This window comes from Halichoeres trimaculatus, unplaced genomic scaffold (genome assembly GCF_033239565.1).
Source record: "Halichoeres trimaculatus isolate MK-OKI-2021-1 unplaced genomic scaffold, fHalTri1.1 fHalTri1_scaffold_10, whole genome shotgun sequence".
Taxonomy (NCBI): Eukaryota; Metazoa; Chordata; class Actinopteri; order Labriformes; family Labridae; genus Halichoeres; species Halichoeres trimaculatus.
Window position 1 is genome coordinate 24,161,207 of NW_027437187.1, and position 17,496 is coordinate 24,178,702.

At 38.3% G+C, this 17,496-nt stretch overlaps 2 protein-coding genes across 4 annotated transcripts; one reads left to right on the top strand and one right to left on the bottom strand.

Annotated features, from left to right (window-relative positions):
* Positions 1 to 565: 565 nt before the first annotated feature.
* On the bottom strand, positions 566 to 7,966 carry c1qtnf13 (C1q and TNF related 13). Of its 3 annotated transcripts, none has more exons than XM_074677932.1 (3): positions 7,890 to 7,966; positions 5,407 to 5,587; positions 566 to 2,105 (listed from the first exon to the last, which is right to left on the bottom strand). In XM_074677932.1, exons 2-3 carry the CDS (start codon positions 5,435 to 5,437, stop codon positions 1,039 to 1,041), a joined length of 1,098 nt encoding a protein of 365 aa, XP_074534033.1. In that variant the 5' UTR covers positions 5,438 to 5,587; positions 7,890 to 7,966; the 3' UTR covers positions 566 to 1,038. The 3 variants fall into 3 exon arrangements, with proteins under 3 accessions (XP_074534033.1, XP_074534032.1, XP_074534034.1); XM_074677931.1 differs by lacking the exon at positions 7,890 to 7,966 and adding an exon at positions 7,540 to 7,735; XM_074677933.1 differs by lacking the exon at positions 7,890 to 7,966 and adding an exon at positions 7,227 to 7,240.
* On the top strand, positions 6,703 to 15,130 carry ube2na (ubiquitin-conjugating enzyme E2Na). The gene is made up of 4 exons (XM_074677934.1): positions 6,703 to 6,837; positions 12,587 to 12,833; positions 13,092 to 13,232; positions 13,881 to 15,130. Exons 1-4 carry the CDS (start codon positions 6,808 to 6,810, stop codon positions 13,925 to 13,927), a joined length of 465 nt encoding a protein of 154 aa, XP_074534035.1. The 5' UTR covers positions 6,703 to 6,807; the 3' UTR covers positions 13,928 to 15,130.
* The last annotated feature ends 2,366 nt before the right edge of the window (positions 15,131 to 17,496 follow it).

Sequence of the window (17,496 nt, forward strand, 5' to 3'; positions counted from 1 at the left end):
CCTCACCTTCTTCCTTTTTTTGTTTCTATGTTCCATTTAGCTTTCTTTGTCTCTTCTTATTGTTTCTCTCTTTCTTACAATTTTCTCTTTATTCCTTTATGATTTTATTCTTTATTTCTTTTTCCCCTTCACTAATCTTTTTTTTTAATTTGTCATTTTCTTTTTATCATCCATTTGTATTTCCTTCTTTCTTTTCTCTCTTTTCCACACTCACATTTCTTTCTTTCTTTCTTTCTTTCTTTCTTTCTTTCTTTCTTTCTTTCTTTCTTTCTTTCTTTCTTTCTTTCTTTCTTTCTTTGTCTCTTATTCAGTGAGTAGTCCAGTCCCTTTCAATCATTTGTATCACTACTAATCAGATGCTTTAAATAATCTGTCATCATCCTTAAATCATTATTTTTTTATTTACATAAAACAAAGATATAAACATTCAGTTGCTGTAGAGTTTGCAGAAGAGCTCTTATAATCTTTAAGCAGCCAACTTTGCTCTTGTGTTGTGTTGAATTGTTGAAGGAAACAAAAGAAGAAACAGAACATTTTAAACCAATAGAATGCATACATATATTTATTATATAGATAAAGACAAATTCATCCAAAACATGTATCTTTAAAACAGGACTATTACCTCTGACATGACAATGCTGCATTTCTACATCTTATTTTTTTACAAAAAGAGAAGGTTAATCAACTATACATCATTTACATCATCATCTTTACATGTACTGGTACTTAGAGGTTGTATGTATTCATTTCTTACTCTGAATATGAATAAGTATACTGTGAACCAAAGCCTGCATTTATTACTTGATCATTTATTTGTTTGTGGTGCATTGTGTCTAGTTGCACTGAAAGGACAAAAACAGCCTGGTTTAAGTCTGTTAAAGTCCAGATTGTCTCCTAGCACCATCTTGTGGAATACTTAGGCAACGGATGTTTCCCATACTACTTACGATTTGATGATAACTATTTTTATCAAAGAGACAGAAAGAAGAAGTGTTACAGATCTCTCTCTTTCATTACTAAGATAACCTACAGACATTTTTACAAGTGAGTTCTGTCCTGGGGAGTGGGGGACGTGACTATCTCTGCCTCAGGATAAACCAAGAACCCAGAGAAGGTGGTGTACCTGCCCTGGTTGCTGTAAACGGCATAGCGCTCATCCTGCTGGCTGTACAACCACACGCTGTCGCCTCTGCGGAGAGACAACAGTATGCTCTGACTCTGCATCTCCCGTCTCTTCGATGTGTCCTCATCAAACACCATGGCCTGTACCTCACCCTTCCCAGTCATCAGCTTCACAGAAACAGCCTTGCGGGGGTGTTTTCCGACAGTGAATGCAAAAAAGTACGCACCTGGAAAGTGGCAGGTGAACAAGCCTGAGGTTTTGTTGAAATGTCCTCCAATGTTGACATATTCCACATCAAAGCTGAGAGGTGGCTTGTCTTGATGCCGGCTGCTCTGACCCATGAGTGTCGACGTCCGTGCCACAGAGAAGGCAGACTGTGGCTGATCTGAACTTTGACCTTTGGGCCCCGTGTCAGCTTGAGGGGGGCAGTTTGGGAAGGACAGCCCGGGTGGGGACAGGTGGTTGCTGATGTAGCTTGGGGAGACATCTGGGTAGACAAGGTAGCCTGAGAAGGTGATGTAAGGGCCAGCATTGCTGTACAAAGCATACTGTGGACTCTGCTGTAAAAGCAGCCACACTGTGTCCAATTCCTTCAAACTGATCATGATGCTCTGGCTCTGAACTTTCCGTCCCTTCTTGCGATAGTCATCGTATGCTATAGCCTGCACTTCCTCTCCATTTTTCACAAGAATCACAGAAAGCATCTTCTTTGGGAATTTCCCCACAGAGAAGGAAAAGTAATAAGCCCCAGGGATGCGACAGCGAAAGTGGCCTGTGTCTGGATTGAAATCACCACCGATGTTGACTGTGAGCCTGTTAAAAGTGACGGCCTTCTGCTTGCCTCCCACCATACTGCTGGTCCGTGTGGCAGAGAAAGCAGAGCGGAAACCTGCTGTCACCGGAGGGGTGTGAATGGGGGAAACTGGTCCAAAGGAGATCAGGATGAATACACATGCCAGGTAACAGCATGTGCTCCACTGAGCTAAAAGACATCAAATAAAATACATCATTCACATAATCCAGACATGGATCACGAGTCTGCTTGTGCAAAAAAAAAAAACATGAATGACACATAAGATACCCTGAGTGAAGCCAGAACTTTGAGAGCTCCCTCTTGTGCCTGGCTGCAGCAGAGGCCTTGAAGCTCACCTTCTCCATTATATCAGATAAAACAAGGGTCAAACTAGAAAACCAACTAATACATCAAATAAAATTTTCACTTTGTAAACTTTTTTTAATAGTTGAATCTGATACATTTTAATTCCCATTTCAAGATTAAAACTATATAAAACAGCTCTGTTGACGAATGCAGGCCCCTGCTGCAGGACTACCAGAATAGAGAAGAACCAACGGCAAGAAACCAAACAAACAAACAAACAAACACATAAATCACTAAACTTTCCATAACTGTGGGTGTCTGCTTCAAAGCCAGACACCCCACTCAGGATCTAGCCTTATGATGTGCAAAACCTAGACCTGCTAGACCCTCGAACTGCAGTTATTAACACTAATGCCTCTGCATTGGCCTCATATTTCACAGGCTGCTTTTTGCCATGGATACAGAAAGTTGCCAGTTACTTTGGTCATACGTTTAACCAAAACACCAGAGTATACCTATTTAGTGTTGGCAGGTGGCAGTATGAGACCCAAAAACATGCGGACAAAACTTATGAACATTGCACCACAGTGAAGTCAAAGAACCACTTCAGCTGGCTCACAGAAAACTTGGTGGAAGTTGCCAGCAGGTACAATGGTTTGTGAAACCTGCATCAGTGAACAACAAAACACTGATTGTTCCATGAAAAAAAATTATCCTTTGCAAGACACCATAAAACTCCCTCTGCAAAATGTTTGTAAATCATATTAGGTTTGGGGTACTTAGGGGGGAAAAACATAATCTGATGTGGCAGTTTGACAATGTAAGTAGTATAAGTTAAAATCACCCATTTTTCTGAAAGGATTCAAATTAGGGCTGTCATTTTAACGCGTTAATTAGATTAATTAATTACACCGCAAATTAACGTGTTATAAAAATTAACGCAGATTAATCTTGATCCCAAACCCATGGGGCGTTCAAAGATGCACTTATTTTTGTCTGGCATTTACAAACCGTGTGTCCTACTTGGAAAAAGAGGTGTTCTCTCAGATTTTCAAATTTCCGACGGTCCCTGAATGTACCACACTTGACGTCAGCAAGAAGCCGGAGGGAGGGAAGCGAGAGTGAGTTGTGACTGCCGTCCACATCGCGTTTATTCACACGTCCTTTTTGAAAATCTGCAGAAAATCAACCGTTTGCTCTAGCTCAATTCTGTAAAGAACAGATAATTCTACACTCTTTACTGCATTAAACAAGCCTTGAATTATCGATATATATCCTGTATTTAAATCTAAAGAATTCTTTGAAAATTTGCTTCCATCTTCCTGGTGTCATGTTTCAGCTTGGGGCTGCTCTGCACCAATGAGCAACAGTTTGTGTGTTCAGAGCATGTAAAACAGAAAATACTTCACTTTTCTTTGATCCAAGACTTGAAAAAAGTGTTTTGTACAAGGTTCCTCACAGTTTTTAGCCTTTAGCCCTGGTTCTCCTGACCTCATAAAAGAAGTTCATATTGCAGTAAAAAATGAGTCCACATTGAGTAAAAATGTGACAGAAGCAAAAACCGTCTTAAAAATCAAATCAGCTTATCTTAGGTGCAGGAATGTTGGATTTTGTAAAGATAGAACCATAAAACTTTTTTCATGTGTTCCTTATGCCTCAGGGTACCTAAAAATGTGTTGTATACATTCCCACCTTATTTTTTACATGTTTTTTAAATGTATTTTAATGTCATTTTAATGTCCTGGAGTTCAAATTCTTTATTTCGGGACCTTAAGCAGATATGAGATTAAAATGCGATTAATTAGATAAATTGATTACAAATCCTGTTATTAATTAGATTTTTTTTTTTAATCGCCTGACAGCACTAATTCAAATCCCAATCTATTGTTCTATATCTAGCAGTAAATGTCACAAAAAGTGATTAGAGGGATTAAATTTGCTTTTTTCAAAGTTTCTACAATTAATAAGTCAAAAAAGAGGTGAAGTTATGTTCAGGACTATGTTCGTTGTTTATATATATATATATATATATATATATATATATATATATATATATATATATATATATATATATATATAATGCTGTTTTTGTTATCTTTATTTGGTTAAGGGGACACAAAAAATTTTCAAAAAAAAAAAAAAAAAAAGATTACATACAACTGCCTAATTTGGACTACCCAGAACTCTTTTCCTGTGAGGCATGATAAGGTTAAGTCCACTTGTTTTCAGTCTAATCTACTGCCAACCTGAGGCTCATCCAATAAATCCTGTTTATAAAATAAGGAAGTCTGGCCAAGGCCTGTCGAGAGCGATCTTTCCACTCAAATCAAGCACTCTAATGTGGCTGATATTGTCTGTTCTCTATGTGCACTGAGAGAGGAGGTGAGATTAGCAGCTGGTTCATCTGCTCTTGTGTGTGTTGAACAATGGAAAATTTTGGAGGGTTGGTGAGGTGATGCAGAGCAGAATGCCAACAGACACCTCCACAACACATGTTTTAACATAACTTTTGAGTTGTGACAATTCAGGACAGATCATAGTAATTTATTTTCAGAGTTGGGGATAACATTTCAACCATTTTCATGATCATTTTAAAAAACGCACAGGAATGCATTTCAAATCCAAGAGGTTGAAAGAACTTAAAACATTCTTTACTTAATGAGCAGAAACCTACTAGTGATTAAAGGCACAGATTTTACACCTGGCTGCTTCCCTGCTGCCTGTAATATAAAGATTTACACAACTCTAATGATAAAAACTGAAAGACCATAACTGTGGTGAAGAGGCCGAGATTAGTGTCAAGAAATTAGAGCAGAGAAAGAAAGTTTTATCATGATCGCAGCATCTCAGTGTTAGGCTGGACTTCACTTTCTAAACTTTTCAAATAAGAATTGATTGACTTCTTGGCATTTTGCAACATTCAGATGATGGTCAGTACCAGTACCGTATCCAGGTTTTCAAATTTAGAAAGAAACCAAACTAACTAGGGAAGGCTAAGATGGATCGGAGAATTGCTCATAATTATCATTAACTAATCAATCTTAATATTGCTTGAAGGCAAATAAAATATACTCCTGCAAAATCTGATAAAAACAGATTGGCCAGGCACCTCTTCGTTCAGTTTCTAAATACTACTGGCTTCTTGTTCACATCTAAACTCAGTGACAGAAAAATAGACACTCACCTGTCGAGCTATGTCTGGATAGAAAGTGCATGCTGGACTTCTTTGTGAGCTACTCTCAGTTTGTTGCACCGCTGATGTCTACGTTACATGCCTGACACCCAAAGGGACTGTGCTTTTGACCATGCAGATGTCAGGAGGAGGAGCACCAATGCTGTCCAATCTTTAACAGCCTCTGTTTAGCCTGGTGAGAGGAAAAAAGAGAAATCAGAGGAAAAGCAGCTATAACAAACCGCTATGTAATCAGTCCACCTGTTCAGTCAATTTTCTTTATTTTTAAATCAAGAAGTCAACCGATCCTAGAAATGGCGAATGGCATTGCAATTTAACACTGTGCAATGCTAAATTCAATACATCATTAAAGAGTTTGCACATCAGTGACTATAATTCACAACTTCACTTTGAGTTTAAACTTACTAGCTGTCACTGTCACATTCAAATGCAACGTGTAACTTTGTGCCCTTATACTATTTATGTTTAAAAGAAATAGTCTTGGAAAAAGAGTGTTTACCCCCCCCTCCAAAAAATAAATAAATAAATAAATAAATAAAGTTTTAAAAAAGAAAAAAGAAAAGAAAAATCAAAGTGTCTTGATACAGGTTTTAATGGATAGAGATATCTATAGAAATATTTTCTACTTTCCTATTTTTCTTTAGATTTCCAATCTTGTGTTCCATTATCATTTATTTTCATTATTGAATTTTTGCACTTTGTAAGCTGCTGTGACAAAAAAATTGTCCCACGGGGGATCGATAAAGAATATTCTATTCTATTTAATATAACACATTGTACAGACAACAATATTGTGAAGCTATATTGTACAGTACAAAACTTTTTCCTTTTTTCCCATAACAAACAAAACACCCCTCTTATCCCCATTAACACACACACACACACACACACACACACACACACACACACACACACACACACACACACACACACACACACACACACTAAAAGCTCTCAATTCCCAAATGCCGCTCATGAAAGTACCACAATCATCATGTCATTAGAATTACATTCGAAAAATTAAAGTTCATTGAATGCTCTTCAGTAGTTCTGATGGAAACGTGTGGCTGATTTGAAAGAAATATCCCTATTGCTGCTAAAATGTGAAATCCATTGAGATAGGCCTTCTTCCATGGATTTACATCCAAATATGGACTTTCACATAAAGCCATAAATGTAGGTGTTCTCATATTGCATAATGACAGATATTGCTAAATGTTTTGCTATTACCAGACAAACTGGAAGAACAGTGTTTGTCTTTAGGCGTATTAGCCACATTCCTGTCCACCCAGCTACTCTCATGACGCAAACAACCCGGAAGACGTGTGTTTGCTGTCAATGCCAACGGTAGAGAGGAGGCACTGAGAGCCCAAATCCCGCATTTAAGACAAGATGGCAGGACTGCCCCGCAGGATCGTAAAGGTAAGGGTTTAACACTTTGAACAGCAGCATATGTAAGCGCCCTTTCATGGTTATAGCTTCACTTGCTCGATTACAGCAGGGATTGTGTCTCTGGTCCGCCCGGTCAACAGTTTTGTGCGCTAGCTAACGCTAGCATGTAGCTTTGATAAAGTAACTTCCGTTTCATTACAGTGCACTGATAGACCGAGCCACGGTGGATAGAAAAATACATCGATGCTTCGTAAAAGCGGTGAATAACTGTAACATCTGCAGAGATCACCGTTTTCACAATGTAACCGCACACAGTGTAGATGTCTTAAGTTGCTCCTGGTGAGGTTTTGGTGATGACTGAAGGGCTGGCTAACCAAGCTAGCGACGCTAACACCGGTGTTTTGAAGTGAAAAGCATACCTGCCTGGAATGGCATGCACCACGCGGGAACGTGAATCTATTCATGGTATTTAAAGGTTTAACAAATGCAATTATAATTTCTGAGACTGAAAAGCGACGATGACAAACCAAAAGTACATTTTATACTGCTTTGTGTCGGTTACGCTAAATAGACTTAAGAAATAAACGCTTTGTCAGCCCAAATCTTTGACTGAAACGTGATGTCTTATTCGATGCGGAAAACGCTGAACTTTGATAGATTGATTGAACGTTACTGCGCTGACTGGGTAGTACCTAGGGACATAACGGCTAAAAAGCAGTGTAAAACTCGCACCTTGTACAAATTCTGTATACTGTCTGGTCCCACAAATGAGAAGTGGTGTTAAACCTAGACCGATTTACTTCAAGCAGTGCGCGTTCCCGCGAGGTGAATGCAATTCTCGGCACAACACCGGCTAGACTGTTAGCTTTGTTTCCATGAAGCTAACGCTAGCCCGTTAGCCCGATTCTGTCCGCATTTAGCGGTCCGTTAAAGCAAGCCTTAACCGAATTCAAAATGAGTGTTTTAATTACACTACGTAGCTGTACGTTGTTGCAGGTATTTACTTGCGCTAAACATTTCGTTTAGTTACTAGATTAAACGGTAAAACATTAAATTGTCAAGAAATGTGGTCTGAACCTTACAATGTAACTTCAGTATGGAAAAATGTTTGATACCGCCTCTGTTGTTGACCTCACAGCCCTGTAGGACAGCATTAGCAAGCGATTTTAGCATCTAGTCAAAGAGGCTTTGCTTAACCTATAAGAGAAGTTTAAAGAGTTACATCCCCTGTCTTGTTTAATAAGATTAACTGTTTTATAATTTCCTTTGCATGCCTCAAATACCAATCTTTATTTAGAAAACCTAAAGACCAATATCAGTCAGGCACGCTTAATATGATGACCAATATTATTGTATTTGATTAAGCTCCAAAGTTTGTTTCCAGCTCAAGCAAAAGTTGTCTCTCACTGTCATTCTTCACCCTTTTTGTAGAGGGACTCACACTCCTCTGTGTCAGGGTCATATTACAGATTTATTAAGAAGCTAAGGATTAGCAGTTTCTGTTTCAGTTACTATTTTCCATGGAAGTCCAGGGCAGTCGACACATTTCATTTATCCAGTTTCATAGTGACTAAAAGTAATTTCATCTTTAAAGTACAACTCCCTAATTCTGCCAGGATTTGTTAATGATTAGTTATTTTATTTGGTTGCAGTGTTTCATTGCTGAAACCTGATTTTGCAGCACCAGCATGTTCACTAACCATTTGTACAACCCTCTTTCGATATTGTCAACACATGGTAAAGTAATGTCACGATCTTATCCTAATAACCTGCAGTGCCTGACACATGCTCTGTAGGTAATCAGGAGAGGAAGGTCTGACAGTGCATATGCTCTGTTAATGATTGAGGAGTGACATCAGGTTTTAGATATGATCTTATGCCACTGTCATAAAGGTGAAGTGCAGCTATTTGCTGCACTCCACCTTTGTGTGTAAAAATATCACATTTCTGTGCATTAACCATTTGCATTAGTTTTTACATGCACTTTGTAGGCAATATCAGCCCATATGTAAAGTGCATTCTGACACTACAGCAGTACCTCGTCAATAATCTTAAGTATATGCATTAGTGCTGTTAGATGTGTTGAAATTATTGTGAACATAGTTAATAAACCAACAAGTAGTTTGTTTTGGAGTCAGAGATTTTTTTGCATCCCTGTGAGATCTTGTCATCTATGGCTTTTGCTGTACATGTTGGTGTGAGACTTGCAGGGGTATATGTAATTGTGCCCTGCTGTGGTTTTATTTGGCTTTGGCAACCTTTAACTTTCTCTGCGTCTTCACGTTCCTGAGCCCTCACTTGCATGCATTTATCTTACTTTTCCCTTTGTTGTCTCAGGTGTTCATGGTCATATTGCGATGGTAATGCTGAATTCAGCCCAGGTTCTTTTGAGTTTGGGTGAGGCAAAGAGATGGGTCTTTAGCCTCTCTGCAGACAGCTACAGTATCCCTGCCTGCCTGTCAGTCAAGTAAACTGTGTCCTTAAATGAGAAAAATTTGTAAGTTTAATAACTTTGAAAAAATAACCAGTGTAAATTTATTTCAAAGAGAAAATACCCCCATCCCCAATGTAAACTTTATTTATATATTTGCTGATAAATTATCATCTGACATGAGCAGAGGGCAAAAGTAGCAGAATATCAGCGATCATCACATGAACACTGAACATCCAGAAGAAGGTGATACAGGTGGATGAACCACAGACCAGCGATGGTGGGAAAAGGTGGGAAATATGGGAACAGTACTTATTGGTCCAAGCCCTTGAGCCCTCTGAGCGTGTGACTGGGACTGGGAGCCCCCATCCCGTCTGTGTTTTCACTGCATGGTTTTGTCTGTGGGTTATCTGAAACATTTCAGGAATCCCACTCCCAGCTGCATTCAGGAAAAGAGCCTTCAAAACAAGTGCTGCTGATTCCACCAAGTGTTATTTGATTGTCACATATAGTCCGTTGCGCTGATATTAAAGATGCAAGTTATCTTAGATAGGTGTGCAAAAAATGTTTTAGAATTTGATCATCATAAATGTAGTGGGTGTCGTAAGACCAAACAAAAACAAAAGGTAGCTCACGTGGTTCCTTTGTTTTATTCAGTTAGTCATTAGCAGCACATGCACACCACAACAGATGTCGGATACTTGCTGCTCCTGCACAGCAAGGCGTGTTTCTGAAGGCTTCATTTCTGTCACTGTTGGATGAGAGAGGTACTGCAAAGGCTAATGGGAATAAAACTTGTGGTTTCCTCTGTGAAGACCATGTGAAAAAGTTGAAGGAGGATGATGATGTCTACAGACTATATCAGGATACTTTCCCCAAAAATGTACATCACATGTGAGTCACTTTTTAAAAATTTATTCAGGGGCTCTGACATCTCCACTTTTCTTCCAACCCAGCTTTTAAACAAAAATAAAATGAAGGAAACTTAAAATCGTGGACAAAATCACGATTTAAAATTGTCAATCGTAGATACTTCAATGCATCGACTTTTTTCTCCCACCCTTATTGATAATAATGTTATCTAGTTTTCAGGACCACCAGAGTGTTTGGTTTTAAAGCTGTTAAGTGAGCTGCCATCAAAGTTGTTATAGTTGCTGTTTTTTCCCTCATCTTTGAATGATTAGACTCCAGCTAAACTTTCCCCTCTTTGGCTGAAAAAATCTTAAGTTTTGCTTCAGTGGATGTTTCTTTTGGGATTTACTTGGTGTACAAGCAAAAATCTGCCGTCAAACTGGGTGTTTCTACATTCCAGCTAGGTAATAAGTGTGATCTGTGCATATCACATAAAAGTAAATGGGATTGTTGAATGGCCCAGCTTTTATTTCATTCTGTTCAGTTCACTTTAATACCAGAATTATGAAGATAACCATAAATCAAACTTACCTGTAGCTGTAATAATGTAGTACATAACATTGCAGTGTCTCCTACTTAGATCCTACTAGCTCAGTATAGTGTAGTTAAAGAGGAGGTATTGTGTCTTTTTAAAGTTTTCTTACTGTCCCTTTGGTACCACTGTGGAAGCTTCACATAATTCACTGCTTTAAAAAAATAAATTTTACTCTTATGAGAAACCCTTATTCCAACCTAGGGATGGGTACCATTCACATTTGAAACAATACGGTACTGATGCCCGGTACCTGGCAATCGGTACAGGTACTCAACATTACCAGTTTTCGGTACTTTTTTGTGTTTATGTGGTAAAAAAATATCAATTTGTTCAATAATAAAGTATATATTTTTTACAATTAAACAAATATATTCTTCAATATGTAACCTTGAAATGCTGTGTTCATGTCCAGCATGGAAAATTGCCTACTCTTCCACTCTCTCACAGTCACAAGGATGCGTTTAGGTACCAAAACATGGCATCTTTTGATTTTACCTAAATCAGTATCGGCTACTTTTGATGTAATTCGGTTGGTACCTAAAAAAATACCTAATGCGGTGCCTCTGTCTGACCTGCGTTGTCTTTGTTTCTGTCTCTGAAAGGATTCCCTGCTTTAAGAACCCCCTTCCCTTTGATTGGCCAATCTGTAGGTCTGTCAGGGGCAGAGCTATGGGTAGACCTTCATGATTCAAGACCTGCTCTTTCAAGGTGTCATGCACCAGATCCTTATGCCATGACCACATCATTACTTGAGTCCTGTGAACATCTCATTAAGATCTCGTGCTATTTTTAGAACAGAATGTTTTGAGCAGTTTAAAGACAGATTCAAAGATTTCTACAATATATTAATTTTAAGCAGTTTGAAAATCTCCACGTTTAGTATGGACATGCAACATTACTTTATGTCCATGTTTAAAATACTGGAAAGCATAAGACCCCCTCTTTCAGAAAATGCATATGAAGACTGTCCCCATAGATGGACATGAGGAGGATCAACATTTTACAGGTCACAAATCAAACTAATTCGCCAAGATTTGCCAGGCCACACTTGGAAGAACATGCAGGATCAGTGGCTAAAACCACTAGACAAAGTCATACAAATTAGTCATAAGGCCGCTGGGAGGAATGCAGCCCAAAGATGTTATGAAAAACCTGTGGATAGCAGATCTCACACAATAAGGTTACAAACCTGCAATCTGATAAACTTGTTCACCAGAATGTGTAAACATATCAGGAAGTATTGCATAACAGACCATGCATATACAAATGAAGAACCAGTTGGGGAAAAAGTCTGTTTTGAGTAAATGGATCTCACATGGATATGGTTTTAGAAATTCAATGAGTCACAACCCATGGCAGCAAACCGGCTTTAAACGCGGTTTATTTTTAGTGTCAATTGTTGTTCTTCTATTTGCAGCATGTTTTAAACTTTATATGCACTGTCTGTTTTCTTCATTTGCATGTGTTCTGTTGTGTTGCCCTGCATTGAGCTCTAAGGGATTGAAGCTGTGTCTGCAGTCAGTGAATAAATAAACGTAATGGTATTTCACCTAGTGAAAGCTCTTTCTGGGCAGGTGTCATTTAGTAGTGACAGCAATGATAAAAAACGTCTGCAGGAATGCAGTCTGGTTGCTCTTGTTGTTCTGTTCTGGTTGACCTGAGGCTGTGTCCCCTTTCCGAGTATAACTTGTTTTTCCCAATTTCTTCCTAGCTTGTAAATTTTTGTAGCACATGTATTTTTCTACCACAGAGGGTTGCTTCAACAGCATGCATCCCAATTCTGGGAGATACCTCTTGTTGTGTAGATTGAAACACACTTATTCGCTTGGGATGGTGATACAGTGGTTATTGAAAATTAAACCTTGCTCTTTTTCCTTTTTTTTCTCTTTTCTTTTTTACAGGAAACCCAGCGTTTGCTGCAGGAGCCTGTCCCAGGCATCAAGGCTGAGCCAGATGAAAGCAACGCTCGCTACTTTCATGTGGTCATTGCCGGACCTCAGGACTCACCTTTTGAGGGGGGCACATTTAAACTTGAACTCTTTCTACCAGAGGAATATCCCATGGCAGCTCCTAAAGTACGCTTCATGACCAAAATATATCATCCCAATGTAGACAAGTTGGGGCGGATATGTCTAGACATTTTGAAAGGTAGGCCTTTACTCTTCGTACCTCTGTCATGTGATTCAGTGTACAATGTGCCCTGTGTTGTTGGACTGAGAGTGAAGTGAGAAATGTGTTAGTTTCATCTTACTTAAAATATCAAGAGCCCCTGTTTTTCATAGAACTTCTTCACTGACTCCTCACTGCTGGAGCAACTGCTTTATTTAGTATTCCGCTCTTCTGTTCATCGTCTCTTCTTCCCTAAACTATTTTGGTCTTATTAATCTTTTATTCTTATCTTTTCAGATAAATGGTCGCCAGCTCTGCAGATTCGTACAGTGCTGCTGTCAATCCAGGCATTACTAAGTGCTCCCAACCCAGATGATCCACTAGCAAACGATGTGGCAGAGCAATGGAAGGCTGATGAAGTTCAAGCCATAGAAACAGGTAAAAGCACTTCTTGGAGTGTGATTTGGCTTTAGAGAAATACTTTTTTAAGCTGATTTTCATCACTTTTATGAGAACATGATCATTGTCATACTGATTGAAATTCCCTCTTTTTGTCAATCTGGGTGGATTTTAATTTTTTAATATTGCTGGCAGAAGGGAGAGAGGTTGTTGATAGATGTAAACATGAACTTCCAACCTCAGAGGGAGCAGTCCACTGTGTGGACATAAATGTTTCACAAGTTGTCCGATTTTTTTCTGAGTGAAAGATGGATCCCCATGTTTTACTGTTTTCCATAAACTGAACAGAAAGTAAAGATATCAGACATTGTTAAATTTTTCAACATCATGCAGCCCTTGTGAAAACCTCTAAATTTGTTTGCTTTTTGGATGGAGATCTGAAAAAAATTCTTCCAAATGCAAGCTCAGAAGAATCACATGCAAAGGCTTGGACGACTTAGTTTCTTGAAAATATTTAACCAAAGTTGAGGAAATTCATCTCAAGTTTATTCACCCTTTGGCTTTGTAATGAGTTGGGTGGTGCATAAATTTCATTTGCTTAAGCCTCAGCACTGGTTACCTGCCATATCCTGACAGCTTTTCATTGCACTGTATTCATATTCTGTTCTTTTTTTGTTTAATCCACAGCCAGGTCATGGACCAGGATGTATGCTGGAAACAAAAATGAAGTGTAGAACAGCCCAAAAGGTGGAGAAACAAGTGGAAGTGAAGTGTGAAAACAACTCCTCATGTTCTGCCAAGACCTCTTCTGACTTCATTTGCATTTAAAGGACACAGTCTTAAATATATAAATACATATATATTATGAAATAAACATGAATATATTGTAAAGGAAAAAAAACAACTGCTGACAATTGGTGATTTAAATGCACACTAGTAATGAAATGACTTGTTGTCGTCCTAACTCACTACTGTTGAAATGCATGGGCAGAAGTTTTTTAGATCTTCTCACCTGGCTTTCTTTATCCATTGGTTTTTGGAGGCTTTTGCAAACTGCTACTTTAACAAGCACGTTAAGGGGGGGTTGGAGTCTAAGGGTGTGTGTCCTGTGTCCACGCTACTGGTGGAAATGTGGATTTTGAAACAGTACAATAGGGTGGGGCGTTGGCTACATGTGGTCAATATTGTATACTCAAAATACTTTTCTTTTTAACTTTCTTTTCTTGTGTCGCTGTTTGTTTATTAAGGTAGCTAACTCCTACTAGCCCACAGTACATAGACACTTAACCAGGAGGCGGACCATTATTTGCTCTGTGTAGATGGCCAGGATGGATGCAGAAACAACATAAAGCCTACTTACTCTTAAAATCACATTGGGCTGCATTAAGTATAAATTATACAACTGAAAACCAAACTGAGCCTGCCACTGTCACATTAACTTGTTCATCCACTCAGTGTAATTTGTAGGCTTGTTGATGGCGTGGAAGAGAGTTTAGTGGAGGGTGAACATTGAGGACCTTTTTTTCGTTTAGTTTTAGCACATACGTTTTATCACCATATCGAGTCTTTTATATGTGTATTTTTCGTGCTGTCGCCATACTAACTTCTCTGCTTTCTGATTTACTTCCTCCCATGGCATTTACTTCAAAAAGCAGTAGTTTCATTTGAGCTGTAAGATGGGCTGGAGTCTGAGAGACCTATCTGCATGGTAGGAGATGCTGGGATGCTGAGGGAAAAACTCCAAATGTTCAATGAAGGCTTTGACTCACCTGTTGTAATTGGTTTTTGACTGAAACGTCTGTATTCAATTCACTGTTGTAAAATTCATTCATTATTTCAATCTGGGAGGGAAGGTTTTCCTGTTCTCGGAATGTTATAAAACAGTCCACCTGCATACTTTTTATGTTCTGTAAATAAAATCTGTTGATTAATAAAGAGCTGCCGGGGTTTACTTCTTGAAAAATGTGTGCTGATGTATGAGCTGTCAGCTGTAATTTAGATGAGGATAGCTGACTTGTCCGGTTATGTTCCTGAAGAAGAAAAAAAATTAGAACCACTTCAAGTCAGAGGTATAACCTGAGAAATGAAGCACGGCCATATTTATTAGTAACTTTATTATGTCTAGTCAATGAAATATAGAATTGTATACAAATTTTGTCTTCAAAAATTTCTGATTCTAGTTTATTCAATTTTGCAAAAGCTGTAGCCTTTTCACAGGTAAGTTGGCCGGCCAGTCAGGTTCAGTAATACTGTGTTCAGAAACCATTTGATAGTTTAGGCACTGTGGGAATGTCAAAAAAAATTTAAATTGGCATCTTCATAGAACTTGTAGGCAGATGGAAGTACTTAGTGCTTATTTGAAAAAGAAAGCAACACCAGCAGATGACAATGAATCTCAAATCAGCACAGACTGTGCAAAATTTACACTGCACATGTAACACCCTCAGATTTGGTACCTCCATACTTCTTCACACTCCAGGACTTTTATGTCCAATCAAGTGAAGAAATAGTTTTGCTCCAGACCACTGAGCAGCAGTACTGTACTTCTCTCTTCGTGCCAAGACACTTCTGATATTTTCATTCAGGAGTTGCCTGTTATCAAGACTGCCTTAAGCTTTTTCCTTAGGATGCTTGTGTGTTGTGGCTCTTGATTCACTGGCACCAGTCTCAGTACACTCCACGTGAAGCTCTCCCAAGATTTTGAAGTGATTTTTTTTGACAGTCCTCAGACGGTTGTGATCATACCTGTTGCATGTACTTCTTTTTCTTTCACACTTTTTATTAATATATCCATAGGCTTCCCGACACCACTTTTGTGTTTGTGAGTACTTAAACATACAAAGAGATAAAACTATGTTATGTTTGAATGGTGATTCAATAAAAATAAAATAAATTATTCTTGTGTTTTGAATTATACTTGTCAACTGTTATTTTTATTCAATAAGCCACATTCATCAATATTTAAAATAATAATAATAAAAAAAACTTGAAACATTATAAGTTACATGAATTTATTTATATATATATATATATATATATATATATATATATATATATATATATATATATATATATATATATATATATATATATATATATATATGGAAAATTAACTTTTCAGGTTAATCTTATTTTAAGCAACTGCACTTTTACTTGAGAGAATACACACTTTAAAAGTCAAGCCTGTAAACGTGAGAACCTATGCTCATAATCTCATGGACATTCACCAGAGAGAAGGCCTGTGCTTGTTTTGGAGTGAGAACCAGTTGATTTGCTGTTCCAGTAACACAACTAAAGGTGGCAGCAGAGCACCATATTAAGGTGTTTGTGGGAAAAGGGAAGTAAAATATATAGATGCATCATAACTACTGTTAAAAATGTACCTTTTTGATATTTTGATGTAAATACTGAGTCTTACTAATAAGAAGGTACATTTTAATAATTCACATTCTCATATGAGAATTGGGGCTCAAATGCAAACACTTGTGTCCAAAGCCTAAACAATGAATGAAGAAAGTAAAAGAAATCACGAGATCTGAATTACTGGTCTCTGAATGTGTAGGAAAGGAGCAGTAATCTGTTTGCTGAGGCCTTCACTTTGGAGCCGGCACATGCACTGATTTGATTCTGCCAGCAATAGATTACAACCAATGATTTTTCTTAATTTCTCACAAACTCTAGCCAACACTTCCTTCCAACTTCTTTAGAAAATGTTCTTACTCACCGTAACGTCCTGTTTGTTCCCTCCCAGATCCCTAACACACTTTATAATGAGACAGTAAGACAGCCCTAAGCTTTGACTGATTTAACAGATGGGACGTGCCTCAAAATCAATGAGTATGCGAGTGTGGCATTGAGGAGATGGGGCCTATGAGTTCAGTACTGCAGCTCTGCCAGCCAAGGTTGTGACTCGAATCACTAACTTCTGTACTCACACTTACTGTCTGTAGTACATTAGTGTGATCCCAATAACAGTATGAAAAATGCAGTGCACTTCGATTCCTATGCTGGTGCACTTAAAACAGTCAGAAAGGTGAGTGTGGAATGCTGGACAGCTCTTGCCCTCCATGGTCACCATCTTGGCTACATGGCGGAAGATGATGGGAACAAATCAGATGATGGATGATGGTTGTGATTATTGAATAACAGATGAACAACGGTGAGTAGTTCTGAAATGCAATCATCATTGCCAGTTAGTGTGAAGCAGGGTGTTTGATTTGAGAGATTACTCTACGATTTTGCGCTATAGTAAGTATGCAGTGTATTTCACGTAGGTGAACTAACCAAGGTCTCTTCTGCTTTT